A 13,901-nucleotide genomic window follows, 5' to 3' on the forward strand; every position below is an offset into this window, starting at 1 on the left:
CCACTGGCCAGGGCCATGACTGTATTTTGTAAAACTGGAATTTAATTCATGCCACAAAAGGTACTCAAGTATTTATTGATCTGATTCAAAATATATATTATTCAGATGAGTTCTCAAAGGATATTTTGAAGTATTTTATAGATTCTGTATTGTATGTAAAAAAAATTATCTTTTATCCTCGCCTTTGGAGATAATATGAATTCTAAGATTAAAATGAGATTCATTCAGTAAATATTTAATGAGTGCTACTATGTGCAGGTACCCTTCCAGGTTCTGGGGAGTCAGCAATAAAACAAAGTCCCTGTTGTCATGGAACTTCCATTGTTTTTATTCTTTCTTCCCTTGTTTCCTTTACTCTGCCCTTAGCTTAGACAGTAAATAGGCAGAGAGGTGCTTGGTGCATATAATAGGAACGTTAAGATCGTGGTATTTATGAAAGTATGTGGCAATTTAGCAAACATTAATATAATTAACTATCTTTGTACCAACTTTTTATTTTAACATTTAGGAGTAATTTATTTTGTAAGGCATTGCCCTTTTTAGAGCTTGGAGTTTCTGTCTAGGTTTTCATATTCTTGTATTTACATGTCTTCATCTTTGCCTGTTTAAAGGCTAAAGATCGACATCAAAATCAAAGTGCTAAAGAAGTACAGTTTTGATGATCAAATAACTTTAGAGATTCTGGTCAGATAATCACATGCATAAGTGAGATTTTTTTTTGTTTTATTTTCCCTAACAAAAAAGAAATGAATAATCACAAGGGCTTGTTACATTTATTTTTGTCTGTAAAGTCTATAATTAGGAATACAATAGTGAATACAATGTATATAAGTTAGAACATTGTTTTCTGTAAATCTTTTATAGAAACTGATGATTATGAAATTATTTAGAAACTTTCCAAATTATAGATGAAAAGTTTTCTATTCCCATGTCACATTTGAGAAAACAAATCTTTACTACTTTCTTAACTTTTACCTGGGTTTATAGAGATTGATCAACAAGCTGAAGAAAGTGACCAAGCTCAGCAGGCGCAAACCCCAGTTACCACTAGCCCATCAGCCTCGAGCACAACTTCCTTTATGAGCAGCTCACTGGAGGACACCACAACTGCCACCACTCCAGTCACTGACACAGAAACAGTGCCTGCATCTGAGTCCCCAGGAGTGATGCCTCTAAGTCTCCTCAGGTAAGGAAGTTGACTTTTAAAGTGTGCCATATTTAATGCCTATGGTTATGAAAACACCGTTTGTTCTCTTATGAAGAGTGCGCCCAACTAAATCAAGGCCTTCTAGAGCTAGAAAGAGATTATATGGTCAAACTTAATTTACTGTAGCTGGAAATGTCCCTCAAAAGTTTTACAACTTGGCCCTGGCCGGTTGGCTCAGCAGTAGAGCGTCGGCCTGGCGTGCAGGGGACCCGGGTTCGATTCCTGGCCAGGGAACATAGGAGAAGCGCCCATTTGCTTCTCCACCCCCCCCCCTCCTTCCTCTCTGTCTCTCTCTTCCCCTCCCGCAGCCAAGGCTCCATTGGAGCAAAGATGGCCCGGGCGCTGGGGATGGCTCCTTGGCCTCTGCCCCAGGCGCTAGAGTGGCTCTGGTCATGGCAGAGCATCGCCCCCTGGTGGGCAGAGCTTCGCCCCTGGTGGGTGTGCCGGGTGGATCCGGGTCGGGCGCATGCGGGAGTCTGTCTGACTGTCTCTCCCCGTTTCCAGCTTCAGAAAAATACATACAAAACAAAACAAAACAAACAAAAAAAGTTTTACAACTTGCCCCAGGTCTCAGCCAATTAATGGTGGTCCCAGCTCTAACCAGGCATGCCACTGCCAATCTAACTTTAGCACTCTGTCTCCTTTTAATGGTTTTTGTGGGGAGCTAGGCTTTTGAATATGTTTTTCCTCAAAAAATAAATAATTGTATTAGGACTATTACAGCTTTAAGAAGGAGCTAATTTTCGTTAAAAGAATTTTCTTTTCTCAGATATTTTCCCTTTAATGCATAATTCCTTTATTCTTACTATAAGATCAACCAAGTATACTTTTCAAATGAAAGAGCATCTCTTATGATGCTTCTTTTGCCAACCCTATGTTTTAGTAGATTTTAAATTTTTAGATAATGTTTAAGTTTCTTTTTGCTTAAGTTTAGCCAGATCTATACACAAAATGAAAACCCTGAGAAAAGATCTCTAGGGAGGGGCTTTTCTGTGACTCTCTCACTAGGGCTTAAGTGAAAGAAAGGGAAGGAGGAAGGATAGTCTCCTATGTTCTTAGTTCTTTTTCCCCTTCCCTTCATTATTATATCCCAGTATGTAGGCTGACATCTTAGAAAGTAGAAGAGAGAATGGCTGTTACTGTAATGATTCTCAATTTTTGGTGTCACAAGAGCCTCCGGGAGGGTTTTTTAAAGCTCTGGGGCTGAATTTCCCAACAGGTCTCTTAGTAGGCCTGAGAGGGTGGGGCACATGAAGTTTGCCTTTGAATTGTTTCCCCAGTGATTCTGATGCAGTGGCCATATATTAGGAATTACTGCTCTGGTTTTGGGCAGGAGGAGCCCTCATCCTATTAGCTACCCAGTGTGCCCAGTCCCCACTCCTCTTCTGACTCTTAGCTCTCTCACTTGAGTAACACAGTTTCTGAAGTTACTTCTGTTCAGGAGAGGAGAAATGGTAGGATGTCCTAATACGGTTTTTAATCTCGCTAGCAATTAATAGAATTCAAGGCCTCCACAGAGGATCAGGGGCGCTGAGACTCCTTTATGCTTTTCATGCTCTGTAGTGTAGGCATGGGATTCAGTGGTATCATAAAACTCCCTTGCTCCCAGAGACATCACCAGGCCTTGTGACTCCTTTCTTCTCAGGCTTCGTTTCCCTGTTACCGGCTAAGACTATATTAGAGCTACAGTTGTCTCTGCCTGTCTGAATATCATTTACATGAGAAAAAATCAGGAACTACCCCCTACATAAATACGATCTTATCACAATGATTTGACTGTGGCGACAATGCTTTCTTGATGCTTAAAGAGTTATTAGTTCTGTTGGACAAATTGAAAGAGCAGTCATCAGTCAGTGAGCAGCTTCCTGGCCTTTATTCTTTAGCTAATGTCTGCCTTCACAGCGTGAGAGGGGCTGCTGCTTTATTCCTTGCCCTCTCTAACAGCTGGCATGTCATTCTTATGCATCTATTTCAGTTGTACTAGGTGACTGGGTAGTTATTTTTTCTTTCCATAACTTGCCTATAGATTATTACGTTGAATTGATGTGAAAACATGGCTAGCTAGTGAATTTATATTTGAAGTAACTAAGTTCTCTATCTTTAAAACTTTTTTATTCTGTAACTTCTATATGCCTACCAGAATACCACTGTCATCTTGGTATTGTAGCAGAAGAAACCTCTCTGCAGGCGGGAATTTTTAAAAATCTATTTTGTTAGTTGCTATATTTCCCTACCTGGTATGTTGTTGGCATTTTGCTAAACAAATGATACAGTAGTATTGCTTGTGTAGTAAAAGCATCCTATGAGTTAATGATTTTCGTCTCCCTCCCCCCAATTAATTATAGCTAACTTGTGTAGTTTTCTAAGTCGCATATTATTTTATAAGACTGTGATGTATATACAGGGTGTGGCAAAACTAGGTTTATAGTTGTGAGTATGTGAAACAGAGTTTATTCTTGTGTTATTATTTATTAACTATTGTATTTTCTGTATGAACAACTGTAAACCTACTTTTGCCAATCTCTTTATTTTGTAATTGGATTTTTTGCTAACCACTGTTGTTTTCTTAAAGGCAAATGTTCTCTAGTTACCCAACTACCACAGTACTTCCTACACGGCGTGCCCAGACTCCTCCAATATCATCCTTACCAACCTCTCCTTCTGATGAAGTAGGGAGGAGGCAAAGCTTAACTTCTCCTGATTCCCAGTCAGCAAGGCCAGCTAACCGCACAGGTGTGTATGCTATTATGCACTATGACACCCAAACCTCTTGACATACCAAATGTATGGGACTTAATATGTGTTTTGTCTTCATTGAAGGTAAAACAGTGATTTTAACTAAGGGGGGGGCCTGCACCATCAGACTGAGCTGTCTTCTTTATTTTGAATCTATAGATTGAATTATGACTCTTTGGAAGAGAAATAGTGTACTATACATCAGTCATATTAGACTTTTCTTTAAAATATTTTTAAGCCCTGGCCGGTTGGCTCAGTGGTAGAGCATCGGCCTGGCGTGCAGAAGTCCCGGGTTCGATTCCTGGCCAGGGCACACAGGAGAAGTGCCCATCTGCTTCTCCACCCCACCCCCTCTCCTTCCGCTCTGTCTCTCTCTTCCCCTCCTGCAGCCGAGGCTCCATTGGAGCAAAGATGGCCCAGGCGCTGGGGATGGCTCTATGGCCTCTGCCTCAGGCGCTAGAGTGGCTCTGGTTGCAACAGAGCGACGCCCCGGATGGGCAGAGCATCCCCCTGGTGGGCAGAGCATCGCCCCCTGGTGGGAGTGCCGGGTGGATCCCGGTCGGGCGCATGCAGGAGTCTGTCTGACTGTCTCCCCGTTTCCAGCTTCAGAAAAATAAAAAATTAAAAATTAAAAAAAATTAAAAAAAAATTTTTTTTTTAAATTCAGTTATAATTGAATTTTTATTCAACTAAATATTAGTTGAATAAAATATTATATTCAATATTATATTAGTTTCAAATGTATAGCATAGTGGTGAGACTTTTATTTAATGAAGTGAACTCCCCATATGCTCAGTACCCACTTGACACCATACATAGTTATTATAATATTATTGACTATATTCCCTATGCTGTGCTTTACATCCCAATGACTTTTATGACTACCAATCTGTACTTTTTAATCCCTTCATCCTTTTCACCCATTCCTCATATCCATCCCATCTGGCAAACATACTTTCTTGTTATAATAGAGGCATGCTTTTTAGTCCTATGAATTGTCCTCTAAATACTGCTTTTGCTGCAGCTCACACATTTTGAAATGCTGTGTTTTCATTTTCATTCAGTTTAAAGTGTGTTCTAATTTACCATTGATATCTTCTTTGACATTATTTAGAAGTATGGTGTTTTGTTTCCAAATACTTGGGAATTACTCAGATATGTTTCTATTATTTCTAATTTAATTTACTTGTCTTCAAAATTTTAAATTTGATACTTGTTTTATGGCCCAGAATATGTATGATCTGTTTGAAATATATTTCACATGCATTTGGAAAAAGTATATTGTGCTGTTATTGAATGGAATGTTTTATAAACTATTTGTTAGGTCTGATTGATTTATAGTATTGTCTGAGTCTTCTTTATTTTGATTTTTGGTCTTATCAATTATTGAGAGAATGAGGTTGAAATCTTATTGTGGATTTGTCTCTTTTTCACTGATCAGGTTTTTTTGGTATGGTTTTTGTTTTTTTTTGTTTTTTTTCTGAAATGAGAAGCAGGGAGGCAGGGAGATAAGACTCCTGCATGTGCCCAACCAGGATCCACCCGGCATGCCCACTGGGGGCCGATGCTCTGCCCATCTGGGGCATTGCTCCGTTGCAACTGGAGCCATTCTAGTGCCTGAGGCAGAGGCCATGGAGCCATCCTCAGAGCCCAGGCCAACTTTGCTCCAATGGAGCGTTGGCTGTGGGAGGGTAAGAGAGACAGAGAGAAAGTAGAGGGGGAAGGGTGGAGAAGCAGATGGGCGCTTCTCCTGTGTGCCCTGGCCAGGAATCAAACCCAGTACTTCCACATGCGCCAGGCTGACACTCTACTGTTGAGCTAGCTGGCTAGGGACTGATCAGGTTTTGTTTTATCTATTTTATAGCTCTGTCTTTGGGTCCATAAACATTTAAGATTCATTTTTTCAAAATTTTTGATTGATTTGAGAGAGAGAGAGAGAGACATCTGTTTGTTGTTTCACTGATTTATGCATTCATTGGTTGATTCTTGTATGTGCCCTACCAGGGATCATACCCACAACCTTGGAGTTTTGGGATGATGCTCTAACCAACTGAGCTACTTGGCCAGGGCAAATGTTTAGGATTCTTGTCTTTATCATTATAAAATGACTCTTGTCCCTGGTAATATTCTTTGCCTGTTTTATCTGATATAAATAGCTACTTCTGATTTTTTTTTTTCATTAAGTTTGGATGATATATCTTCTCCCATTATTTTACTTTTAATTTATTTGTCTTTATATTTTAAGTGATTTCTCAAAGGTAGCCTATACTTAGGTCTTATTTGTTTTGTTTTGTTTTTGTTTTTTTAATCCAACCTCATTTTTTTGCCTAATTGGGATATTTAGACCATTGCTAGTTAATGTGATTATTGGTATGGATAAGCTTAAATCTACCATTTTTCTGTTTATCTCATCTGTACTTTGTTCCCTTTTTTCTCTTTTCCTATGTTCTTTAGATTAAATGGGTTTTTATTTTTTCTTCTTTGTTGGCTTATTAGCTATATTTTGTATTGTATTTTTAGAAATTACTTTTAGGTTTATATTAAACACCAGTGCTTTTCATACAATGTCAGGGTGGTTAACTATTGTGGATCAGCACAAAATTCTTTGTACTTTTGTTCTTGCACATTTAACTTCTATACATGTTATAAAGCACAATAATAATTGTTATTTTTGTTGTAAACAGCCAATTATTTTTTAGGGAAATTTAAAACTAAAAAATATATTTTATATTTACTCACATATTTATCATTTCAGAGATTCTTTATTCCTCTATATAGATCCAGATTTTTATCTGGTATCGTTTCTTTCTGCTTGAAAGTCTTTCTTTAACATTTCTTGTAACAGGCTGCTGGTGATGAATTCTTTTGATTCTTGTATGTCTGAAAAAGTCACCTTAATTTTGAAGAATATTTGTACTGGTATAGAGTTCTAGATTGACTTTTATTTTTCCTTTTTTATATTTTGTCTTCTGCTTTGTATTGTTTCCACTGATGTCTTCTGTCATTCAAACTTTAATATCCCCTTTTCTCTGCTTTTAAGATTTTTCTGCCTGACCAGGCGGTGGCGCAGTGGATAGAGCGTTGGACTGGGATGCAGAGGACCCAGGTTCGAGACCCTGAGGTCACCAGCTTTAGCGTGGGCTCATCTGGTTTGAGCAAGGCTCACCAGCTTGGACCCAAGGTCGCTGGCTTGAGCAAGGGCTTACTCGGTCTGCTGTGCCCCCCCCCCCCGTCAAGGCACATATGAGAAAGCAATCAATGAACAACTAAGATGTCTCAGTGAAAAACTAATGGTTGATGCTTCTCATCTTTCTCTGTCCCTGTCTGTCCCTCGCTCTGACTCTCTCTGTTTCTGTAAAAAAAAAAAAAAAGAAAAGATTTTTCTGTTTATCTCTGGGTTTAAGCAATTTGATTATGATCTCCTCTGTATAGTTTTCTTCATAGTCTTTGTTGTGTGGGGTTTGTGGAGTTTATTGGATCTATGGGTTTATAATTGCCATTAAATTAAGAAATATTTTACCCCTTATATTTTTCAGATTTTTTTCTGTTCCATTCCTCCATTTCAGTGTCTCTAGCGACATGTATATTAAACTACATGAAATCCCATAGATCACTGATGCTTTGCTCTCTCTCTCTCTCTCTCTTTTTTCAGTTCTTTTATATTTTTTAAATCTCTACTTCACTTGGATTAATTTTATTGCTGTGTCTTCTGGTCATTACTCCTTTCTTCTGCAGTGTATAATCTGTCTTAACCCATCCAGTGTATATTTTCCATTCCGGCATTGAGGTTGCAGCTCTAGAAGTTTGATGTGGGTTTTTTTTTTTTTTTAAATCTTCTATGTCTTTTTAACATGATCAGTTTTTCTTCTACCTTATCAGGTACATAGAATAACAAGCAATTCTCAAGAATAGTTAAGTTCTGTAAAGTTTCTGAACATTGAATTAACAGAAAATGAATCATTGCTCCAAGATAAAATACAGGGCTACTAGGTTTCTGTGAACTTCTTCTAGTAGTGGTCACCTTTTGTCAACTGATCAGTATATAACTTTGTCTTATGTGTTTTTATTAACATTATATTTAATATATATTGTTGATTTATTAGCATCAAAGTCATGACCAGCAACACCATAATTCATGCCTGAATGAAGCTCACCTAACCTATATTTTCTGTAGAAGGCACATTATAGCCTTCTTTTATTTTGGAATGCTGGACAGCATTTCAACACTATTTGGGGGGACCATTTAAATAGAAATCACCAATAAAAAGCACAAAAATACAAATACAAAAAAGTGACAATTACTAGACCATAAAAAGGACACTTGTTTACAGTTTTAGACCTTAAATAAGAACACAGGGCACCTTGCTCGACTTCAACAGGGAACAAATGTGCTCCCAGATTTCATGCGAGACTGAAATTTTGTCAATTTGAGCATATGAGTTATGACAAAAGCACAATGAATATTGATTTTGAAGTTGCACATGAATTTTAATGAGAACATGTATTTGTAAATATGGAATCCACAAATAAGGAGGATCAACTGTATATATAATACCTGTTTTAATGTTCTTTCCTACTTAATTTATCATTTATCTCATTTCTGGATCTATTTCTATTGACTAATTTTTCTCCTCATTTTTAATAATATTTTCTTGTTTCTTTGCATGCGTAGTAATTTTTTAATTGAATACCAGCCGTTGTGAATTTTACTTTGTTAGGTACTGAATATTTTCTATTTCTTTAAATATATTTTAGCTTTGTTCTAGGATATAGTTAAGTTACTTGGAAAAATTTGATTCTTTCAAGGCTTCCTTTTAAGTTTTATGCGGGACCAGGACAGCCTTTAGTTTGGGGCTAATATTTTCCCACCATTGAATCAGTACCTTTCATAGTATTCTATCTAGTGCCTTATGCATTACAAAGTTTTATCATTCTGGCTGTGGTAACACAAACTCTTGCCAACCCTGTGTTAGCTTCAAGGATTGTTCTGCCTGCTACTTCCTGGTGATTTTTTCCTTAGCTTTGGATAGTTGCCATTATTGTCTGAATACTTGAGGGAAGAGAAGAACCCTCTGCACATTCTGGAGGTTTCTTTCCATATAGCTCTCTTTCTGTATAGCTTTCTCCTTTCTGGTATTTGACCCTGTGAATCCTAGCTACCTTGAATTTTCCACTTTGTCTCTCCAGTTCAGATAGAGCACTGAGTTTAGGTTAAATTTCCCCTCCCTGAACTGCAGATTGGAAACTCTCCAGGCATTAAGCTGAGACAGTTGTATACCTTGCCTCATTTGATTCCCTTTTCTCAGGGATCACTTACCTATATTGCCTGTAGTTGTTTAAGGTGAAGGTAAATCCAGTCTCTGTTACTACATCATGGCTAGAAGCCGAAGTCCAACAGATATATCAGTACTACTATATTACCACTATAGCAGAAGTGACATTTTTAAAACAAAAATGAGAGCTATGGTCCTTCCACCCTATCTCCCTTCTTCCTAATTTAATTCAGAAGACATTAAGTGGGGCCAACCTAGGTAGTCATTCATACCAGCAGGGTATGGAAGGTGGGTGGCATGGTGGGCCAGAATGGGTTATCAGAACCAGATTGGGGTAAGGAAGTCTCCTTGTGTGTGGGAGTGGGCTGGCATGGAACATTAGAGTCCAAGTTGGGTGAGGAAATGTCCACATAGCATGGGACATGTTCACATGGGAAGTGTTCACATGACACACCAGTACCAGGTGTCAGAGCCATGCAGGATGAAGAGGGCCTCCAGTAGCACTGTCCAGTGAGAGAATCTGGGGGCAGTGATGCTTTAGGAATAGTAAACACACCCAGTGCCAAAATCTTATCTTCGAAATACCATTCTCTACAAAAAGGAACCCCTGCTTTACTGGGAGAAATGACTTAGTTTCATGGTTTAGTAAGAATGAGCCCGGGATAGCTTGTGCCAGAGAGTGATAAAGTACTCAGAGAATGATGGGCACATACCTCAAGGATATAAAAACCAGATTAAAGGGGCTCTCTTCCACTGGCCAAATCTGGGATGTTTGGGGCATCAAAATAAATAATCATAATAATAGTAACAGACAATCTATGAATACAATAAAAATCTATAATCCTTTACTGATGGAGAAGGGAAAAGCTTTGCTTTAGAGTGATATACCAACTGATGCATCTGAAAAGAGTGATATACTAGAATTCCATATTTGTCAACCATCATAATAATGACTAATTCAGCCAGTGAACATAAAGGGATGTTGTGAGTGAAACTGTTAAAGAATGGAATATTTATTATTCTTGTAGCTCCTCACCACAGATACTTACTAATTACAAAGGGTAAAAAGTACTTTTATAGTGGAGAAACCTGACTGATACCATCAGCTTGACTCAAGTGATCAAAGTTAACATCACCATTAATGGGTCAAATTTAAATCATGTACCATTTGGTAGAATCCAATGAGAAGAAGGCAGCATCAGTTCTGTGGCACTCCAGCCAACAAGCACATCCTGAATCTGACCGTGAGGAAACATCAGACAGTCCCAAACTGACAGACAGTCTACCATATACCTGACCTGTAATCTTCAAAATATTAAAATGATTGAATGGCCTTGGCTGGTGGCTCGGTGGATAGAGCATCAGCCTGGCATGTGGAAGTCCAGGGTTCAATCTCTGGTTGGGGCACACATGAGAAGTGACCATCTGCTTCTCTCCCATTCCTACTTCCCCTTCTCTTTTCCCTTCTCACAGCCAGTGGCTTGGTTTGTCCGAGAGTTGGTCCCAGGAACTGAGGATAGCTCAGTTGCCGGATGGATCCCAGTCAGGGTGCATGCAGCAGTCTGTCTTATTATTTTTCCTCATCTCACTTAAAAACAAAGAAATGATTGAAGGATACTGAAGAGAAACATGAAAACTAAGTAAATGCAAAGATGATCCTCAATCAGATTCTTTGCTGTAAAGAACATTACCTGGATTTTTGGTTAAACTAGAATGGGATCTGGATTAGAAAATAACATTCTTAATTTCCTGACTTTGATGATTATGTTGTGGTTATCCGTGAGAATGTCTTTATTTGTAGGAGTCATATATTAGTGTATTCAGGAGATACTGTTTGCTACTCATTCTTCAGTGGTTCAGGGGGAAAAGAATCATTTGTGTACTCTTACAAGTATCTATTAAGTCTGAAGTTTTTTATAAGTAGGAAACTATTTCAAAATAAAATGTTTAAAATTTTTTTCAGCATTTTTACTTTGTATTATCAGGTTGATCTTTATGAAAAACCTTAAACTATAACAAAGTTTATAACAAAGTTAATCATAGTTCTACCTTTAGTGAATTCTTACTAGAATAAAATTTTATTAAATTTGGGAACTATTAAGAAACTTAGGGACTGAGTGAAAAAGGTGAAGGGAATAAGTAAAGGGAAAAATACTTATAGGCACAGAGAGCAGTGTGGGGATTGCAGGAGGGAAAGGGGTTAGGGGAGGTGGAGAGTCTGGGGGCGTTGATGGTGATGGAGGGAGACTTGAGTTGGGGAGGTGAACATACATTGCAATATACTGATGATGTAGCCTGTCTGTGTACCTGAAACCTGTTAATTTTGTTAACCAGTATCACCCCAATAAATTCAATTTTTAAAAAGAAAGAAAGACGCTTACGGTTATTATGAGAACACTTTTTCTCATGGTATTTACTGATACTTAAGCCTTTACTTCTCTTTCTTTTGTCTCAGCCTTGTCAGACCCAAGCAGTAGACTTTCAACTTCTCCTCCTCCTCCAGCAATCGCAGTACCCTTGCTGGAAATGGGGTTCTCTCTCCGACAGATTGCCAAAGCCATGGAAGCCACAGGTAGAATTAGTTTTTATGTATCAGTATATGCAGATATGAGAAGCCTAATCTTATTAAGGACAGTATATTTTTTTGAAAGGCCATAAGGCATGGTAAGATTCTTAACACCGGATTTTGTTACAGTAGCATCACAGCAGACACTCTTAAACTGATAGTATGTATAACTAATTATTTTGCCAAAGTCAATATCAGACTTATTTTTCCCCCTGTTCAGGCGCTCGAGGAGAGGCTGATGCCCAGAACATCACTGTCCTTGCCATGTGGATGATAGAGCATCCTGGGCATGAGGACGAGGAGGAACCTCAGTCCAGCAGCACAGCAGACTCAAGGCATGGAGCCGCAGTTCTAGGCAGTGGTGGCAAATCAAATGATCCCTGCTATTTGCAGTCACCAGGAGACATACCGTCAGCTGATGCTGCTGAAATGGAGGAAGGCTTTAGTGAAAGGTGAAATTCCCAACTTCTGTATTTCTGTTTAGTGTGTTATAAATGGTGCCCCCTTTATAGATGATTCTAATAGTGTGTGAAGTCGATAAGTAGAGATATATAAAAAGATGGACACTGGTTTCAAGCTCAGGTTTACCCTGTAAAGGGTTAGAATGACATAATGTTTTGACTTGAATGGATGTTTTAAAGAAAAGAAGAAAAAAATGTATACAAAATTATCTGAAAGAGGAAACTGAAAATTAAAAGAAGTTTTATTCCTGAAATAAACATGTTGATAAAATAATTTTATTTCATATAAGAGATATTAAATAGAATGTTCATTTTAATATTAAAAAATGATTAATACATTTGATAGGAATGGATTTTTAAGCCTTTTCTTTATCTTAATATAGATTTATATTTGTATTTTTTATTATCTGTACAATATACCCTTTTTATATTCTGTGATATAATGCCTTGCCTAAAATGAGCTATTACAAAATATTCTATAATTCTTCCTAAAATTTCCTCCTTTGACACTTCTTATGACTTTAAATCTTTACTTTTTATTTAGATCATTAAGTCATATAATTACCATGGCTTGCAACCTATGTAATATACAGACTTTTTTCTGACAAGCATAGTAAATATTTTCATAATTTATTTTGAAATATTTGTTTCTCTTACACAAGGATTTATAATCCCTTCAAATTTTAAGTATTTAATCATTTAAGATTTAGTAGAGACCATTGATATCATTTGAATTAAGCATCATTTCATTGTTGGCATAATTCAATATTATATAAAATTATTTCTCATGGCAACATGACACATTTAAAACCTAGGAGCTTTACCAGAGACAAAATATATGTATCAAAGTTTTATCTTAATCATATTTTAGTCCTGGTGATATTTGGAGGAAAAGTACCACCACAAACAAGCATGCATGCACCTATGCTTTCTATTTGTGATGGCTTTTAAAAATCTGTGTTGCTTTCAAACTTCCACTTATAGCCCTGATAATCTGGATCACACAGAGAATGCAGCCTCTGGAAGTGGACCACCAACTAGGAGTCGCTCAGCAGTAACAAGAAGGCACAAGTTTGATTTAGCTGCTCGCACATTGCTAGCAAGAGCAGGTAATTATATGTTTCACATCCTTCTCTTGGTGAAAATATCATATAGCTTGCTTATATTTTAAAGTCAATGTAAAAGGAACATTAAAGAAGATGTAAAGTAATGATACTGAGTACTCATCAGTTCCTCCACATTAACAGTGACTATTGTATATTACTTTCTGTGTATTTGCGTAATTTTCAATAATTGAAACTACAGCATATATTTATAGATTTATTCTGAAGTTCCCTCTGGGTGTAGAAAGCTATACTGGTCACTTTTAGACACTGAGCAATTTTATAAATGCTCTCTGCCCTTAAGGAACTTATAATTTAAGAAGTGGTGATGCATATTTAAAATTAAAAATTTAAAGTGAGAAAGAGCTGGTAAGTGCACTGTGCCAAAGAAGTAGGCACTGGCTTTTCTGAAGTACTCTGTGGGCCTTAGGGCTTCACTATTAGGTAAGACCCTAGATACACAAAAATAAATTCCCCCATTACGTTAGTAAATACATATGTCTAGGATTATGTTCTGGACATGTGGAGTGTAAATTGTAGAGAACATATAACAGA

The 13,901-nt window shown here is 37.5% G+C and overlaps 1 protein-coding gene across 9 annotated transcripts in view; it reads left to right on the plus strand.

Annotated features, from left to right (window-relative positions):
* Window positions 1-13,901, plus strand: part of HERC1 (HECT and RLD domain containing E3 ubiquitin protein ligase family member 1) — a 235,796-nt gene that overhangs the window by 157,422 nt on the left and 64,473 nt on the right. For all 9 annotated transcript variants that reach the window (XM_066341955.1, XM_066341963.1, XM_066341959.1 and 6 more), the window contains exons 39-43: window positions 988-1,186; window positions 3,780-3,940; window positions 11,672-11,788; window positions 12,003-12,234; window positions 13,228-13,352. In XM_066341955.1, coding sequence (XP_066198052.1) covers window positions 988-1,186; window positions 3,780-3,940; window positions 11,672-11,788; window positions 12,003-12,234; window positions 13,228-13,352 — 834 coding nt within the window. The remainder of the gene's footprint in view (window positions 1-987; window positions 1,187-3,779; window positions 3,941-11,671; window positions 11,789-12,002; window positions 12,235-13,227; window positions 13,353-13,901) is intronic.

The sequence above is a fragment of the Saccopteryx leptura genome, chromosome 6 (genome assembly GCF_036850995.1).
Source record: "Saccopteryx leptura isolate mSacLep1 chromosome 6, mSacLep1_pri_phased_curated, whole genome shotgun sequence".
Classification (NCBI taxonomy): Eukaryota; Metazoa; Chordata; class Mammalia; order Chiroptera; family Emballonuridae; genus Saccopteryx; species Saccopteryx leptura.